Raw genomic sequence first — 19,318 nt, 5'->3', positions numbered from 1 at the left:
ATTCATGTAATAAATAAATAAATACAAATGTAAAATAATTATAATTTATAATTACACCTTTTTTCAAATTCGGCATTCATTCGTCTTTACTCAGGTTGTTTTAATGACTGGCGAAATAGCCACACTTGTTGTTAAATTAATTTTACTGAAGGCTTCTGTTTTAGAATATGGGATTCAAATTTATAAGATATCCATAGAGTAACCTTCATCATTGTTATGTGTTCTTAATGAGTAAAAGGAAATAAAACTATATAATTCTGAAATGAATATAGGTGTGAATCACCAGGAAAGTGTACTCATTGGAGTTTCAATGAGTATTTTGTGATCTCCATGACATCATGCATTATATTTGATATATAATGCATGATGTATGGCAGATACGGATAATTGTGTTTGACTGTGTGTACACATACTCCGTAAAACCTGTTGGGCTGCATTACCTGCCACCTGCGGATATTAGTTTCACGATTGTTTTGAAGAGAAATGCCCTCAGGTGCTTAGGAGCACACTTATTTCCTGCTTGACAATGTGGATTTATAAGAAGCGTTTTGTTTAGCTGTACTATTTCAACCCTGTCTCATCGTTTAATTGAACCTCAGATGACCTCAATGTTTTTCTCATTTTTGTTCTTGGATTTTCTGATGCAGTCAATCATGTCTGCTGGCACCTCCAGCAGCCTTACGCATGGTTCAGGACGTGGCGCAGGCCACAGGCTTCGGTCCAGCCGGAGCAACAGCCAGGGGTCGTCCTATGAAGAACGTTGTGTGGACCCAGTTGAAGACAGAGCACGAAACCCAGAGCCAAAAGGAGTCCACAAAGCTGACCTGAAGGATGCTAATGGCAGACAGTATGAGACCATTGGCTTCATTCCTGGCTCAGCTGAGCCATCCACTGCAACCCAAACCTGCAATCCATGCGCTTCTCCAAGAAGCTGTAGGACTTTTATATGTAGCATACTTACTTGCGGCCTGTACAGGGTCTGCCAGAACTCCATCCTCGCTCCATGCCTGGCACCAAAGGAGAGTTCACCAGATGAACCAGAGAGGTTGAGTCTCCAAGCTATGAACTCAAGAGACAACAAAGAAGAGTACAATGCAGAAGAACCCTGGTTGGAGGATCTCCACATTGCTGGAGTCAAAGTGGACAGCACAATAGAGTATTTAGGTGCTAAAACCAATCTTTCCACTTTGCCATACGTGCCACCTCCTGGTGTTCAGACACTGCCGAGCCACCAGTCGCTGCATGAGTCTATAAGGATTGATGACTGGGAGGATGGGGAGGAGAATGTGGATTCCCTGATTACTAAGAAGCTGCTGGAGCTCTACTCTGAATATCAGATTGAAGAACTGGCCCGGTGCACCTCAGACTCAGTGTTCCTGAAAAAGAGCAAGGCCATCAACCAGCTCATCAACTCACTGGCTGAGGAGCATAAAATGGATGAGCAGGAGGCCGAGTGTCGGCTAGTGCGTGGAATCATCCGCATTAGCACACGGAAGAGTACAAAGAAGAGGCCGCACATCTCCAGGAATGAGAGGACACTGTCGGACAGCGGAAACGAGACGATGAGGGAGAGCGAGTCCTTTTCAGTGAGCAACAACAGTAAGTCCTGACCGACTCCTTTGCTACAGAAGTATCAGTGTTCCTGCCGGCATCTAGGAAATGCTTCAGTGCATTCAAGTAACAATCTCATTTTTCTCTGTTTACCTAAGATGACTACAAATCAAATCCCAATATCCAAATATCAGATTTGACCTCCTCTGATCAGTGTGCCAGGGAGATTTGGAGGAACAATGGAGGTAAGAAATCTGCACTATTCTGCTTTGTTGAAAGTCTGTCCTAAACAAGCTATTCTGATAAAGTCAATTTATTAGATTAGCTCCACTGTACAATAGACGATATAAGCCATTCAGTGCCAGTAAATAGAAACTGCAGGTAAAATCCGCAACTCTGCTGAGAGACATTGCAGTCATGGGGTTACATAACATTCTGAGTGGTTTATTCATTATCAAGACTGATTATAGATGCTTCAGTCACCATGAGGTTACATAGATGAGGCCTGCTAAGGCTCTTCTATGTACTACTTACTATATACTAGAAGTAGGATGTGGGAGGAGCACAGGATTCAATTCAATCATTCAAGTTTTTTTTACGTTTATACTTTCTGTAACTTTTCTGTTTTAGAGCCTTTATAGATTAAAAAATAATGTGCATCAGTGAATGTTACAGTCACACTTTGTCACATATGTGTGAGCAGCTGTGCAGTTTCCTCTCTCAGTAAGTCAGGAACTGCTGTTTTGCACCAGTCAAAAAGTAGCTTTTGGAGCAGTTGCGTCATTTCTATTGAGTTGCTTCACTAAATTTCAGTGAGCGTGGAGCCCCTGCAGGTGGGGCACTGACAACTAGGTAAACAGTATGAAGTGAAATTAGGTCAGTATTGAAGTAATTTTCCAAATTATTTTGAACCCTTTTTATTGTTAATGATTCATAAAAAAATATTATTGGGGCATTGAAGCAGGACATGCCAGAACATGTTTGAGAACCACTGCTTTACACTAACAGTTCATCTGTGCACTTTATGACTGAAGAAAATCTAAAAAGAAATCTTACCAAACTACAAGCTACCAAACATAAATTACACTGGCAGGGTGGTTGGATTATTTAGATAACCAAAAAAAAAGAAAGCTAACATTTGTGATTTTTAACTAATCAATGTTCTTCATGATCTGGCTTTCACAATTATGTGTTTTTGTCATTAACTGATAACTGAGTTCAGGCAATAGAAAAGATTTGTTTAGAAATAGGTTAGCACTAAGTTAAATATTTACGAAGACTAAGGAATACGTTTTTTTTTTCTAAAAGCATTTAGCAATTGGCAAAACTAAGATTGGCATTTTCTCACACCTTTGTTTCCTTTCATTCTCTTTTTTTCATGGCCTAATTCATATGTAATTAAGTTTGTTATCACAAATCAAAGAAAAGGGAATCAGTGGGAATTACAATAGCTAAATAAAACATCCTAAATTGTATCAAAGTTGTACTAATTGCTTTATTCATGGGTTAATGTGAGATTCTACGTGTGGGGTACAGTGTAACAATGAAGCATGGGGGGAATTCACTAGAAAGAAGACCTGTAAAAATTTGTTTTGTAAGCTACAGTAGATTTGTTCTTTTTGCATACAGGCTGTGATCACCTGAGCTGTGCTGTAAGCTCTAAGCTTTATTGCTCTTTGTAGTGTTAACTGAATTCAGTAACATAATCGCACAGATAAGCTTAAAGAGATAAGCACAGTTTCACTTGGCTTGGTGTAACATTGACCATCAAAACCATAGCTTGCCCTGCACCAGTACAACATGCAGTACTGTAAACTTTATCACAACACTGCAAACTAGCTACTTTAGCCTGCACTGAACTGTACTGAACGGTCTATATTTTCATCCAGCCTTATAATAAAAATGTATGTACAGCTATACATCATGTTTGATCCAATATCTAATTTGAAAACTCCAGCATACTTCAGAACCGTACCTAAACATTAAATTTCAGATTTATTAGATGTCACTGAGCACTTTGAAAATATTCCCTTATATTCCTCTCCTGTCCTCTCTTTCTTACCATTTTTTCCATCTTTGAGAGTGAGCTTATTGCATATTTTTATCCTTGAAAATATGGCCGCTGTACTACATATTGTGGAACTGTTTGTGTTTGGTGCTGGGCTGTTGGAAACATTTCCACATGGCTGCCATTGATAAACATTACTCCACCTATGCTTGTTTGTTTTTTTGTAGCTCTAGCCAGAGTGGCAGATTTGCTGGCATCAGCAATGAGCGTGTCACAGTGACGAGAACATAAAATAATATGGATCCTAAAGAGTTCTAATAATCTTTTGCCCAAAATGACCACAGTTTACCAACAAGGGGTTCACACTATTGGCTCAGACTATCCACTATGAACTGAAGATTGGAGTGAATGGAGATAAATGGCAAAAGTGGTTCTGGACTGAACTTATTTCAGTATTTTAATAGTCTTGTTTTTTTCTTGCAAAGAAGATAAAATTGCACATAATACAGTAGCATTGTGCTGTACATTGATTAGGTGGAATGAGATTTGCAGCAGATTGTGATAGAAGCATTTCCCTTAATTTCCCTTAATTCAAATAACTAGCTAATAACTAATAACAAATAACTAACTTATAATCATGGTAAACTCACAACAAACATTTCAACCAACTTGGTTTGTTGCAGCCAAAAGTTCCTGTTTGATGTATGGGATTTAAATTACCGTATGAATGCCCCGAAAAGCAGTTTATGATGCGTCATGTCACTTATACTTACAAAAGAATATTTAAAAACTATTAAAACACAGTTAAAAATAATTAAAATCTGAACTGCAGTACTGTGTAGCACTGCTTTAGCTTTTCTCATATTTCTTTATATTTTTGAGGAAAATAGGTGCAGCGATTTATTGAAACATGGGTAAATGCAAATACCATATGGAAAGCAAAAGCAGAGTGTACACTTCTAACAAGTTTGGAATGACTATCTTTATTCTTTAAAACAGCCTAAACTCTGTTCTTGTCATTTTTAATCTACAGGATTCTTGAAAAACATTCCAAAGCTCATATTTGGATGTTTGCTGGCTTTTATTCTATTTCTTTTTTTTTAATCAACTTGATCTCACACTGCTTTAATAATGTTGAATTCTGAGGAGGCCAATCCATGACTGACAGTGACTCCATTAATGCTTTTACTGCATTAGCAGTGGGTTTGTGATTGTTGGTGTGCTAAAAAAAAAAATAAAGTCATTGCCTGTTAGATGATTTTCAGATGGTTTTACATGGCAGTATTTTAGATACTTTTCAGTGTTCATAATCCCTACAATTTTGATAAAATTCTTAACACCACAGGCTTAAATGCAGTCCCATACCATGACAGAGCCTCCATTGTGCTTTACAAATTAATTCTTAATAATGTAATGTTGGAAAAATTGCACAAAAATATATTTTGACTTTAAATAAGGGTATGATCGTGATATGTTGTACGGCTCTTCTGTAGTCATGGTCTACGTTTTGTTGAGTGGCGCTGGTTTTAACAGATTTTGGTTTAAAAGATGTAGCACGGTTATTAGCACTGTTGCCTCACAGCAACAAGGGCCTGGTGGTGGTCTTAGGGATCATCAGGATATTTTTTTAGTAAATGTGAAACAAGCCTTTGTGTTCTTTTAGTCTGCAGACCAAAAATTGATGTCCTTTCTCTTTTTTATATTGTGGAATCATGAACACTGACTTTCAGTTTTTTAAACTTTTTTCTTTTGTGAGTCATCGGTGCAATCTTGGAGTAATTTTGATTGGCTGGCCACTCCTGGGAAGGATCACCACTTTTGCAATTTTTCTCCTTTTGTGGAACTTATTGGAGTATCAAAGTCTTAAAAAGGCCTTTGTCACCCTTTCCAGACTGATAGATGATAAATGTCCATGACTGTGTTTCGTATCTGTTCTTAAAGTAGCTTCAGATCGTGGCATGATGTGTTGCTTTGTTTTTGGTTTTTTAGATCTTTTAGCTGGCCAATGGCAAAATGTTGCCTCCACAATGTTAGATAATGTGGTATACCTTGGATCACTAGATCATGAATCATTTCTCTCCTTTTTAATACTTTCCTCATCATTCTGGTGCAAGTTAATCTTGGTTTCATCTGTCCTTTTTTTTATTCTTATTAGGTTTTTAATGTCTAATTAGCACTTCTGTTATTGAATGTAACCAGTGGTTTGCACCTTATTGTAAATTATCTGCATTTCCATTCATGAAGACATCTCTCGTTTGTAAGACCTTGAGTGTTTTTGACTTGGTTACTTGTTCTGAAATCACATTTTCCTATATTCTGTGGTCTTCCAAAACTCTTTGGATGTCATATTAACAGATCCAGTGAAAAGGTCCAGTCTTTTATCTGTGTGATTGGTCATGAAACAACAAGAAAACAGGCTTCACATGACGATGAAACTGACTATTAGTCAATTGTCTAGTTATTTTCAAGCTTCTAAAAATGAGGTCCTATAAAAATAGCTGTAATTTCTGAACTGTTAATTCAGCACTTCTGTTAAACCTTTTGAATTAAAACTGAAAGTTTGCACTTCAATCATATCTTGTTTGTTTGAGCTGGAAGCAAAACTACAAAACATATCATGAAGTTATGTGCTTATCTGTATAACAATAGCAAGCAATTTTCATCTTTTATATAAAAAAATATACATACAAGTATTAAGTAGGTAAGAAACACAATTCAAGAACATTTGGAAAAGGTCCACATTTAATAATAGTAATGGATTGCATTTATATAGCGCTTTTCTAAACACTCAAAGCGCTTTACAATTCCGCTATTCATTCACTCTCACATTCACACACTGGTGGTTGTAGCCACAGCTGCCCTGGGGCAGACTGACAGAAGCGAGGCTGACATATCGCGCCATTGGCCCCTCTGGCCATCACCAGTAGGCGGTAGGTTGAAGTGTCTTGCCCAAGGACACAACGACCATGACAGACAGAGCTGGGGATCGAACCGGCAACCTTCCGGTTACAAGATGAGCTTCCCAACCCCCTGAACCACGGTCGAAATTTTTAATGGACCATCCATCTAAAAATTTCAACAAAAGTTTAACAAAAGTGCGTTACAATGTACAGGTGACAGAACCATGGAAGGGTACGACACCGTCACATGTGGAACTAAGCAGTAGTACCACTTGCTGAGATCTTGAAACATTTACATACATATATTTCCACTCCTGTGTAGAAAGCTTACACCACTACACCAAGAGTAGCAGAGTAGTTTATTGAAAATATGACTTCTGTGAAATTTTAGACATTTCTATAGCCATAAAATGAACACATTCCATTTGACACCAAGAACTCGTGTTTCTAATTAGATTGTGATTCACACCTGATCTGAGAAATGAGAAAAGGAACTAACAACAATCAACAAAACTAAGCACTTATTAAGACCTTTAACAGCAAGTGGTGTTTAGCCTGTGAAAGGCACCGCTCTGGGTGAGCAGGTGGCGTGTACACCTACGTTTGTGAATGCAATAACCTGAAAACAAGGAATGTAGGACCTTCAAATTGATACAATAGGTGCATCTATTAAAAATCTTGGATGAGTTTGAATCTCACTGACCTCAACCTCAAGGACAAAGATAAAATATTCTGAAAATCTTGTGAATGCAATACGTCACAAAGCAAGTTACCTAGGCTTTTAAAATTGATACCGTCTACTAAAAATCTAGGACGAGTTTGAATCTCAGCAACCTTGAGCTCAAGGTCGGAGGTCCAATTTTCTGAAAACCTTGCGAATGCAATAACTCACAAACAAGGTGACGTAGCATTTTGAAATTGGTATGTCCACTAGGAGGCTGAAGGGTAGCACTGGTGGTTGCCAGTATTGTTATTTGATTGTGTCCTTCCCTGCAGTGTGAGTGCTGCCTGTAGATGAGTGGAACAGTATGAAACCATAGTCAGGTTTGTGTTTTGAATAACCCGTACACTGGTTTAAGTGCATCCTCTTCCATTTGTATGTGCAGCGAAACAAACACAACAGGAAACCACACAGCGAACTTTACTCTTGTGTGTCAAAAAACAAGTACTGTTGTGTTGTTGCCATTTTTGCTTGGATCGGTATTGAAAGTATCAGTTTTGGTGACTTTACTCTTACTGCCACACAAACATTATGTGTATTGTCTGTATGATATGCAAGGAAGCAAAATGAGTCTGCCACGTTTGCATGTTCATGCTCATGATAGCTTTTCTTTCTGTTCTGTGTTCTTGCAGGTCACACTTCTAGTTCCCCGACATCATACTCCACTTCACACACAGAGACAAATTCTTCAGGTGTCCCGCTGATCCGCACCTATGTGAGAACATGATTCACTCACCACATTTTTCTTTATTTGTCAAACTGTGTCCAAAAGGTGACATACGGGACGTCAAAAGGAGACCCTACTTGCACACGAGTGCCTGGCTGAGCCAAGCTGTTTGCAGAGACTGTGGCTTTGCTGTGGCAAAAGGAAAATGTGAAATTTCACATTGTCTGAAGGACTTCAGTGAACTCAGGGCTCTGTGTGTAGATATTTCTGGTTCATAAATGTTATGTTTGTGTTTGAAGGATTGCTTAATGGGGAGCTTGCCCTGCAGGCAGACGTCATCAGCAGCTCTTAGGTGTTGTATCATACATGTTGTATAACCGTCCCCTCGTCCTTGAAGGAGTTAGGATCCTAAGAGCTTGCTCTGATTTTACTCTTAGATTTAAAGTTTGTCGTTGGTGTTGTTTCTGTTGTTTTGCACATTTCACATGCCTTCATTATTGTTGATTTGATTTGATGAGTATGTGTTTGCTTTCAGTTTTGTGGTTATGTCGCAAATATATAGTTAATGAGTCTACATAAAGTTCTGATAGTTTCCAGAATTTGAATAATTTTCTAAGGGAAGCACCTGACTGGTGTCACTGCATACTTTCTATGTAGAGGAAAAGTAGAGTTTTCATTGTAATTGTATTGTGTTTCGTTACGTCCAATTGGAAATACAAGTTGAAGGCTGCAAAAAAAAGCCTTCAGGTGTTGTTTTTTTAATATTTCATATCATGAGTTAATATTCAGACAACATGGAATGTGTTTTTTGTTTTTTCAAATCAGTTTATTATTTGTTTCAAAACATGAAGTTCATACAAAGCTGATAACTCTGAAGCTCATATCTTAACTGTGTGTTGGATACATTTTGATTGTGACTGTTTTACCGTTTGCTTTCAATTCTCAAATATTATGTGAGCCAGCATGATCTGCAGCTACACTTTAGGTTGTATCGTGTGCCGTAACTTATTAGCGATGTTTATCCCAAGCTGACTCATGAAGTGAAGGTGTGTTTTCATGACAGCAAATGTACTTGCTGTATTTACCCACGGGTCCTGACGGGGATTTTCCCAGCTGAGTCACTGAGTCCATTTTTTTTTTTTTTGCCCTTTAGCATTATCAGTTTATGGTTACAGTTGTTAAGGAACATAACTGTAGTAATTTAATACAAATGGTAAACTAGTTCACGTATTCCACAATGTGTCACCCACGATCTGTTTTATTTGCATGTGTAAAGAATAAAGTTTTTTTGTAGTCTTTCTGTAAAATCTTCCAGAATACTTGAGGTTTTTGTAGTGCCCAACCCCAGCATGGCTAGAATGGAATGATGGGAAACTTGTTCTGGTTTGGACCACGAAGACCAAAATTTAGAAGAAGTAATGAATTGCTGACTATATCTATCGAACTATACTTCTTACTTTACTGAAAGGGTTGAATTGTCTGGTGAAGCCTTTTGCATTTTGTTGCTAATGACACATTATAACTGTAGCAGATCGAATGTTTAGGTGTTTCTCTTTGTTTTTCTTTTTTTTTCAGCAGAAATATGTTGTATCAGGAACTAATTTCTGATATCAGATGTGGCTTTTTTTAAACCAATAAAGATTATGAAGTGGAACAAAAACAGGACGTTTTGTTTGTCACTGAGAGTATGGCCACATGAGGGAGTCAGAGCGTACATTATTTTTGACAGTCTTTCCTCTCTTTCTCCACTGGAGTTCCTCCATAATCCTAGCTAAGAATAAGATCATGTGTTTTCGGATTCATTGTTTATTTGTTTAAGTATAATATTGACATAAGCAGCCATTGACAGTAATAATGGGTTTATTTTTTGTGATTTTCGTGACACTTGGATGAACACTACATTCAGGAACAGTCTTTGTGGACAAAAAGCATCTCTCTTAATAAATGTAACATTTTTGTATTGCTTACAAGGTTAGCTTATTTCGTAGAAAAAAAAATGTTGTGCTCATAAATATACAATGATTAGTGTATAATTATGTCTTCCAACAAATTGTTCACCACCATCTTAAAAACAGTGGATGAGACTTAGCATTTCCATCTAATCGCGTTTTATGTAATTAGACACCAGCCACATAAGTACTATGCCATAAGTTACTTTTGATTTAAAGATCACAAATATTGATTTAAAACTCTGTATGACCTTTTAACATTTGTGCATGTATATTTTCATCATCTCTTTCTCTTTAGGTCTTTCTCCTTCTCCACCACTGCTCTCTTTCCTTCCTCATTTCAACCTCATCCTCTTAATCCTTACCTCAAGCCTCATCTCCAGAACTAAAGTCAGGGCACCAGGACATGAAAACATGCATTATCCTGATATTGGCGCAGGTAATAAAACTTACTGCCAACTGATTAAGCACGTGACACTCTCATCTCCAGACAGCTAATAAAAAGGTCGTCTAAACAATAACCACAGCTGGTTATAAGCTAACACTATGCCACCTAATGTTAGGCTCGAGTGTCCTAAAAATCACACTTTCCCTCAAATTAACAGTTGGATAACATTTACACATATTATGAGAGTTTATTAATTAAGTGTCCATCAATGTTATATCCACTTCAGAGAAAGTCTCAGTAACGCCAGTGAATAGCGGCAAAAATGACATTGCTTAATGAGAGAAAGTTTAGGAAATCTTTAGCAGCTCACCTCAGTATCGCTGTCATCAGACAAAAGTGAGCTTCACTGACTCATCAACTCCTTTTAGATTCCTTTCAGAAAGTTTTACAGCCTCCAACACAATAAATAGGTGTGGACAGTCAGCATACTGACAGCCTACGCTGACCACAGATGAACAGCAGTTGTTTGCCCTACACTGTAGCAAGGATTATGCACTTACATTGCGAAAGGTAAGAAGTTATAATTCAGTTCACTGCAATCTGCAACCTACTGACATCTAGCAGTGGTATTTTATACACTGTATCTTTAAGCCCTAAGATCATGCACAGGTGTTCACTAATCATATCAAACAAATCCAAAAGGCAGCAACATAAAAATCCAACAGATATCAGACATAAGAAAATCAAAGTAGAGACAAACTAAAATTAATAAAAATTCATACAAGAAATTGACAGGAAAACACAACTAACTTACGAAAGGAATGAGTGATGTAAGCACAGCTAGGGGAAGGTGAGTACACATGGTTGCCAAGAATTGCTTAGATACTGAAAAGACAGAAAACAAAACAAATAGTGTCTAATAGGATATGTATGTGCATTTAACATTTAACATTAAATTTGACATCTGACTATGCTAAAAGCTATGATTAACGGGAATGGGCACACTCTATGTTTCGAATCTAATGTGCTGTGGTCCTACTCCCCCATCTGTAACATTTCCTCCTCTGTTGTCTTCAAATAATGGATTGCTCTTGAGACCACAGTCACCTAGCAATATGAAGCAAACAACTGGGGATCAACCTCATTAGCTGTCAAGTATGTCTGGGCTTATGTCTCTATTAAGGCAAAATTATCGCTGCCAAGACACCGTTATGTAGTCTATGCACCACATTTTAGCTACTATACTTTGAAGATGAGGTGTGCTGTATGGTGCTTACCTACAGAAAAAGAAAACCTATGGAAAACACTGAAACAAGACAAAATGACAGTATGACTATGTGTTATGTTCTTCTATATGTATTGAAAAGCTACTGAATATACAAGAGGGGAATTCATAAAATTATTCAACCAATAATGACATGAGCCTATAATTATATTATATTATATTATATTATATTATATTATATTATATTATATTATATTAACCTATCTTAGCACTGCTGATGCTGTTTTTGCTATGCCAGCCTTTGCTGCAAACTTTTAAAGTGGTCTTGAGCAATAGTTTGAGTTTTTCATTGTTTCTTTCAGTGTTTTTTTTTTGTTTTTGTTTTTTTTGTTTTTTTGTTTCTTTGTTTGTTTTGTTTTTGTTAAGTTACTTAAGGCTAACCTATGAATCATTCAAGCATAGAAAAAGGCATTTAAGAGATGAACCACTATTGGAAACCACTGTTGTGTCTACACTAGTGCTGTCAATGTTTATCTCATTAAAATGACGTTAACATCATAACCGCATTAACGTTAGCGAGTTAACGCGGATCGGTCCATGCGTGGGGCAACGCGTTAGTGAGCTAACCGCGTTGACGCCGTGTGGAAGGAGTTCAGTGAGGCCATGGAAAAAGACTTTCAGTCTACGGTGAAGTGATTCTGACAAACATTCAGGAGGGGAAATTAGTACTCTGCTCACATGTGAATAATGCAAGTGGAGTGGTGCTGACTTCAACTAATATAGGCAAGCAGTGGAAGAAATACTTTAAGGACCTCCTTAATACCATTTACACATTTTCTGTAGAGGAAGTAAAGTCGAGTGGGATAATTGATCCATCACTGGGGGCAAGTTCGCTGAGGTAGTTCAACAGCTCCTTGGTAGCAGGGCCTGTGGGGTGGATGAGTTCATTAAAGCATTGGCTGTTGTAGGGCTGTCTTGGTTGACACACCTCTGGAATATTGTGTGGAGATCTGGGGTGGTGCCTCTGAACTGGCAGACTAGGGTGGTGATTCCCATCTTTAGGAAGAAGGACCAGAGGGTGTGCTACAAGTGCATGGGGATCATACTCCTCAGCCTCAGTGAGAAGAACTATGCCAGGCTACTGGAAAGGAGAGTTCATCTACTAGTCGAACCTCGGATTCAAGACGGACAACAGTTTGAGGCCATACTCCTCAGCTGGACATGGGTGGAGTGCCCACTCCAGGTGAGGGACAAGATTCTGCCCCAAGTGGAGGGGTTTAAGTATATCAGGATCTTGTTCATGAGTAAGATGAGTAGTGCAGGTGCAGTGATGTAAACTGGTCCGTTGTGATAAAGTGAGAGCTAAGTGTAAAGGCAAAGCTGTTGATTAACAGGGGATCTACATCCCTACTCTTACCTAAGATTACAAGCTTTGGGTAGTGACAGAAAGAATGAGATCGCAGATACAAGTGACACAAGTAAGCTTTCTTAAAAAGTTGTCTGACCTCTTCCTTAGAGATAGGATAAGGGGTTTGGTTATTCAAGCAGGTTTCACAGTAGAGCTGCTACTCCGGTGTGCCTAGGGTGCCTCCGAGGTGTTACAGGCAAGCATATCCTACCAGGAGCAGGCCCCAGGTAGACCCAAGACACCCTAGAGAGATTATGTTTTTTCAGCTCACATGGGAATGCCCCTGGATAAGGTGGAGGGGGTGGCCCCGGAGAGGGAAATCTGGGCTTCTCTGCTCGAGCTTTTGCCCTCATGACCCAGCCAAGAATAAGTGGAAGAAAGTAAATGGGTGTATGGATGGCTGGATTATTAACTACACTGTCCAGAAAAATAATAGCGTTTATGGAATGTTAGTGATAGGGGTGGTTCTTTATCATAGAAAAGGTTGCATACCCAAAATCAGTGTGTAACTTCTTGTCTTAACAATTAAGGTTGGAAATTTGACTTTTATATTTTCATCTTGCTTTTTATGGCATATCTTATACTTGTTTATGTCTGTGATTGTGGGGTTTTTTTTAAAAGAAGAACAAGTAGATGCTTAAAGCTCCATTTCCAGCAAATTGCACCTATTTTTTTTACCTATCCGCTATAACACCTATCCGCAGGCCAGAGTTTATTATTATTTTAATCCAATATGTTGAATGATCATGACGATTAGCATTCAACTGAATAAATTTAAAGTTTCAATCATGGCTCCGTTCTCTTCTCTAGAATATTCTTATTCTTCAAATAAGCCCGAGTCCCGCCCTAAAACAGCGCCTTCCATTTATTGGGTGTCTTAGCTATCAGTAACAGTGTATTGTTCCAATTGGTCGAAACAAGAGCAAGAAGGGGGTTGTTTCCAGGAAGTGTTCAGCGTGACTCTCACAGAACAGCTTTGCTTTCTTTCTAACGGAACTTGTTTTGCTTGATTTTTGCGCCGGTCCTGATTCCGTTTCTCAGTCAGTCAGCATGGGTGAAGATGAAGAAAAATATGACGGCATGTTGCTTGTTATGGCGCAGCAACACGAAGGAGGGGTGCAAGAGGTAAAGCAGTGCATCGCCGTGCTAACATGCTAAAGCTACTGTACTAACGCTAACGTGGTTAGCATGTAAGCTAGTATGTACACCGTGCCTATGAGCAGTCACAAACACGCACAAAAATTAATGTTTTTAAACTGTTTTGCTAAGTTTAGAAAATGATTTTGTTATTAATAACTATGGCTTTCGTGGACTATCTTAGCTACTGTCTGCGGAGTGTTCTGGTGAATTTGGCATACATGTGACTAAGGAGGCAGCACAACTTAGCAAAAAATGAACTTAGTTCTGTTTGAGCATGTCTACTAGATGGTCCATGGTCCTGATAGAAACTGTTAAAAGTAATGTTCGTTACAAGTAATTTTCTTACTGTAGTAATGTGACGTTGTGTCCCGGATGAGTGAAGGTTCTGGAAGAAAATGTATTTGCTAAAAGAGATCTGCTGTTATGAGGAAAAGGTGAAGGATGTGATCTGGAAACAGATGCATAAGCTGAAGCGCAACGATGTTTGGTAACAATGGTGTATTTTAAGAGTCGTGAACACGCAGACACCCAGCACAGAAAAGGAAGGCTCTCCCATCCAAGCAGTAATTTATTTCAGACACAGAGTCCATAATAAAGCTGTAATCTGTTATATGGATTTTGTAACTTATTCTTGACCTATTTTCTATCAACAGTTAGTAAACACATTTTTCAGCTTCCTCCGCCGCAAAACTGATTTCTTCACTGGTGGAGACTCAGGTGCAGCAGAGAAGGTGAGCATTGCTGTTCGATCTATACCTCGTGTCACATTCAAGAGTTCAGTGATAATCGTACAACTCCACCTGTCCCTCAGTTTTAAATGAAATCCCTTGTGTTCTTCAGCTCGTCAAGGATGCCTTTGCTCACCACAGCAAGCTAGCGCTGAAGGCCCAGAAAGAGAAGCAGATGAAACAAGAGAAAGAAAAGAGAGAGAAAGCTGAAAGAGCGGCCAAGCTTGCAGAGGAGGAGAGGAAAAAGAAGAATGACGACGGTCCAAGAATCCAGGAGCTGACAGACGAGGAAGCAGAGAAGCTTCAGACTGAGCTTGATAAGGTGAAATGCGGATTTCAAAATTTTCTGTCATCAGTGTGTCTCTGAAACGGTCAATTACACTCTGAACTGTTGTGTCTGTTAATTTATGTCCGGCTTTTTTATGCTAGAAAAAGAAGGAAGAAGAGAATACAGCGGCAGCAGCAGAGACGTCATCTGACAAAGCCGAGAAAGAGAAAGGCGTGAGTGAGGAGTTTGACATGTACCTTATTACTTAGTGTTGACTGAGCAGTAAAATGGGGTGCACTTAATGTTTTGTTTAATTAACTCTTATTCTTGTTCATTTTCTTTTCCTTCAGTCTGACTCTGAAGGAGAGGAGGATGAGAAGGACAAAGATAAACTGAAGCCTAATTCGGGAAATGGAGCTGACCTGCCCAACTACAAGTGGACGCAGTCCCTGTCTGAAGTTGATGTGAGTTCTTTCTGGTTTCAGCATCATGCTGGACTTTACCTCTTCTCAGCTTGTGTTCACTGAACATCTGAATAGTTCTTTGAGCATCTCTCAGCTTTCAGTTGTATTCTCACCATACATACAGCTCCATCATAATGTTGTTATTACAGCTCAGTAATGTCACCTTTGCCTGAGTTTGCCAGTTGGATAGCACAATACGATGCATATTAAAACCCTCTTAATGTTTCCTGTGCATTGCCCTGTGCCTCTTTCTTTCAGGCGATGTGTTTCCTTAAACAGCTTGTGCCAGAACACATTTGTATTTGTTTTCCATTGGCCTTTGCAGAAGGGGAAAATCATGACACTTGTTATGTGAATTCTACATTATTATTCCTTCCAGCTTTATTCAGATATGCCAAGAGTGTTGTGGAAAGAGTCAGAATGCATACAGAATACTGGATAAATAAAAGGTGCTGGAAGTTGTCTTAAATATCTTTTAACATTGCCATTACATTTGAGTACCACCTAATGTATTTGGGGTTGTTATAGCAACATGCGAGAAATGGAGGATGTCGACGTAATCTTATACCTCCTGCTCGGTGCATGACTCAAACACCACGGTGTTGTTTCTTGTGTGGCCATATTCCTCGTTGCCGGGTTTCAGGGCAGTTTTAATTTTCATAAGGCGACACTGTCATAAGTGATCGTGCGGTACCACTGACTAGCCAATCAGTGGCATGCAATCTGTTGAAATCACATTATCAGATCTACCGAGATCACTCCAGCTCATTAGATACTAAAACAGTGCCTGTTACCAGGTACTACCACTTATTGGAAAACCCTAAAATTCAAGTTGAGCCAGACAGTTTTGAGTGGAAAAAAGGTTTTATTGGAGAGCAGTGGAATTTCTTTTCTTTTTTTCTGTGCAGACGAGAGTTTTATAAGCTTATAAGAACACATGTGCACCTCTACTTGCAATTCAGTGCCCGTGTATAATTTAAATATTAATGATTAAACTCCTCCCACAGGTGGCAGTGCCCTTTAGCGTGAACTTCCGCATTAAGGGCAAAGATGTAGTGGTGGACATCCAGCGGCGCTCCATCAAAGTGGGCCTGAAAGGACATCCTCCAGTTATTGATGGCCAACTCTACAACGAGGTGAAGGTAGAGGAGAGCTCCTGGCTCATCGATGATGGCAAGGTGGTTACTGTCCACTTGGAAAAGGTAAGAAGACATGTAGATGTGTGGCACACTGTGGAATTACTCAGTCAACTGGAGAGAGAGAGAGAGTGTGTCAAATCGTATTTTGATTTCAGATTAACAAAATGGAGTGGTGGAGCAAGATCGTCACTACAGATCCTGAAATTAACACCAAGAAAGTCTGTCCCGAGAACTCAAAGGTAAATGCAACATTCACACTAACTGTTTATTGTAGAAGGAACTAAAAGATTACTGACACGTGTGGATCTTTCTGCTCCTTCCTCACTGTGCGTGCTTCCTGTTGAACAGCTGTCAGATCTGGATGGAGAGACACGTGGTATGGTGGAGAAGATGATGTACGACCAAAGGCAAAAATCCATGGGCCTACCTACATCTGAAGAGCAGAAGAAACAAGATATTCTTAAAAAGTAGGTTTCAGTGTTGGTGCAAATTTTGTGTCTGAAGGCTACAGTAGACGCTAATAAACACCTGAATAATGGAGCCGTCTACTTTTGAGCCACACTGTGGGTAAAATGGGCACCAGTTTTTAAAAATTAAAGAAGAATCCAAACAAAGCTGCAGGAGAGATGATAAAAAATGAAATGTCATGAAACTAAGTTAATCACATTTTAAAGACGGCAAAAAATGGGAAAAAAGATGGGAAAAGAATCGGTTGCCTTCATGTGAAAATGCAAAGATGTTTCTCCTGCAGGCATGTTTTGATAGTGTAGTGAAATGAACTGATACCACTGAGTAAAAAAGTTTGTAGTATACTTTGGAAATTAGCAATAAAATATAAGTAAGTATATCCCAGTCAGTGAAATTGCCTAGAAACGATGTTACAAATGGAGATCTGAAGTAACATGGTGTGTTTGTCGAGGCATTAATATTTAAACAGTATGTATCCCAGTAGGCTGCAGGTCCATGTATGGTATGGTAAAGATGAAGAGTCTATCACGTTTGAATCCGTACATTAGGGAAGTTAACATGCACTTGGAGCTTTATCCACCTCCACTCTCCAACACAAAAAATGGCACAGCCTTACTTCTGCTGGTGAGAGAGACAATCCATGAAGTTCCACTTGCTGTGTTTAGAGGAAAAACAAAACTTAAGCCGCAGACACTATAGAAGATAGACTTAGCTTCTGGATCTTAAAAATTAAGCCTTAAACTTGCAATCTTTTTAATGGCCACCAGAGGGCGATACTTGTCTATGGAAATATGGCCCCCAGGCTTGATCTTTATGTGCTCTGTCACACATTTCGGCTCATTTTGAATATAAAATGAATTCAGTTGTGTTGATTTTTGTCATTGTGTCATGGTGATTAACCACAAAGAGCTCATTGATTTATGAGCACATGAACCCAGTTTTGTTTTTGTACACAAATAATAATGATATTTGAAGCTTTAAATTTCACAGCAATCGGTTTAATAAATGGAAACTTTGTTTTAGGCAAACAGTGGATGGTAACAATTAACATGGCACAATTTCCTGTTACTCTGTTTAAAATTAACTTAGCAGTACACAATCTATTTCTTTTAATTTGCCTCTTATAAAAATTCTTCCATGTAGGAATTTTCCTGAGTGGGGGGGGGGAAACAAACAAACCTCAGACTGATGTTTCAATGACTGTATGAGTCAGTGGTTCGTGTGCAGCTTATTACTGTTTGTTGGGAATGACCCCTTTCCCTCCTCTGCTGTCTGCTGAAGCCCACTTCCTCTTCTAGCTTGTTAAAGCTGCCTCTGAGGATCTTGTTTAATTTTATAAAGGTTAAACAATACTACCATAGGGAGCGCTGTGGAGGTAATTGGTCTCAGAGTTTCTTTAGTGACACAAAGGTCAAATTGTGTCTGTCCAATCAAACATGTTGTGTGAAGGTGTCATCTCAGACGAAGCGTACAGCTTTTCATTCTTAGTAGAATTAAAATAAACATGCTTTGCAGCAGAAAACAAAGGCTTTTCTCTGACCAGCCTGGAGTCCAGAAAGTTTTTAGAATAATTTCACTTCATAGAAATGTGAGAAAACAGATGCTCTGTTCCTTCCTAAAAAGTTTAACCAACTGTCATGATCCATAAATGAACGAATCTCCCATTCACTGACTTCACAGGCTGACTGCACCTCGCCTTCCTTTTGTTTCTGACTCTGACACCTTCTGTCTCTGCAGGTTCATGGCTCAGCACCCAGAGATGGATTTCTCTAAAGCCAAATTCAGCTGAGGCTTTCTGTTGTCAGAGGCTTTAGATTCACGGTTCATGTAAATGACACCAGAGCTGACATCAGGCACCAACCAACTCCCCCCTTCATCTCTCTACTGGACATGCTTGTGCTGACGTGCATGTCTGAAGTGCATAGATTCATGTTTAAATCTAAGAGTTTGATAAATGTAACAGCAGTGTTCTTCCTTTGCATGTTGTTTCCATATTTAAAGATGTGTCTGGATTTTTTTTTTTTTTTTAATAAATGGATTTAAAATGTAATTGAGTTCTGTTTCTGAACCATCAGTCTGAAGAAGTGCAATCATAAAACCAGGAAGCCTTTTCCTGCTCCTGCTGTGTAGATTTTGGACGCTCACGAGCTTGCAGAAGCTTGTGAGCTTGGAAAACAAAGGTTGAATAAGATGTTTCATTTTCAGCCACAAGAGGGCGGTGTCTTCCTTAAACATCAGGAGAGCGTATCAAAGGCGTTAGAGTGTTAGGTAGTTTTTGAATAAAGGAGGACAAA

At 38.9% G+C, this 19,318-nt stretch overlaps 2 protein-coding genes across 2 annotated transcripts; both read left to right on the top strand.

Moving 5' to 3' along the window:
• The first annotated feature begins 653 nt into the window (after positions 1-653).
• kdf1b (keratinocyte differentiation factor 1b) lies at positions 654-7,915 on the top strand. The gene is made up of 3 exons (XM_065471303.1): positions 654-1,599; positions 1,710-1,796; positions 7,813-7,915. The coding sequence occupies exons 1-3, from the start codon at positions 654-656 to the stop codon at positions 7,905-7,907; spliced, it is 1,128 nt and encodes a 375-aa protein (XP_065327375.1). The 3' UTR covers positions 7,908-7,915.
• A 5,826-nt stretch (positions 7,916-13,741) lies between these two features.
• On the top strand, positions 13,742-19,057 carry nudc (nudC nuclear distribution protein). Its single transcript, XM_065469919.1, has 9 exons — positions 13,742-13,942; positions 14,611-14,688; positions 14,798-15,007; positions 15,115-15,186; positions 15,304-15,417; positions 16,425-16,619; positions 16,712-16,795; positions 16,905-17,023; positions 18,762-19,057. The coding sequence occupies exons 1-9, from the start codon at positions 13,868-13,870 to the stop codon at positions 18,811-18,813; spliced, it is 999 nt and encodes a 332-aa protein (XP_065325991.1). The 5' UTR covers positions 13,742-13,867; the 3' UTR covers positions 18,814-19,057.
• The last annotated feature ends 261 nt before the right edge of the window (positions 19,058-19,318 follow it).

Source organism: Pelmatolapia mariae, linkage group LG22, assembly GCF_036321145.2.
Source record: "Pelmatolapia mariae isolate MD_Pm_ZW linkage group LG22, Pm_UMD_F_2, whole genome shotgun sequence".
Lineage (NCBI taxonomy): Eukaryota > Metazoa > Chordata > Actinopteri > Cichliformes > Cichlidae > Pelmatolapia > Pelmatolapia mariae.
The sequence above is the reverse complement of the archived record's forward strand: the minus strand, read 5'-3'. Positions and strand labels throughout refer to the sequence as shown.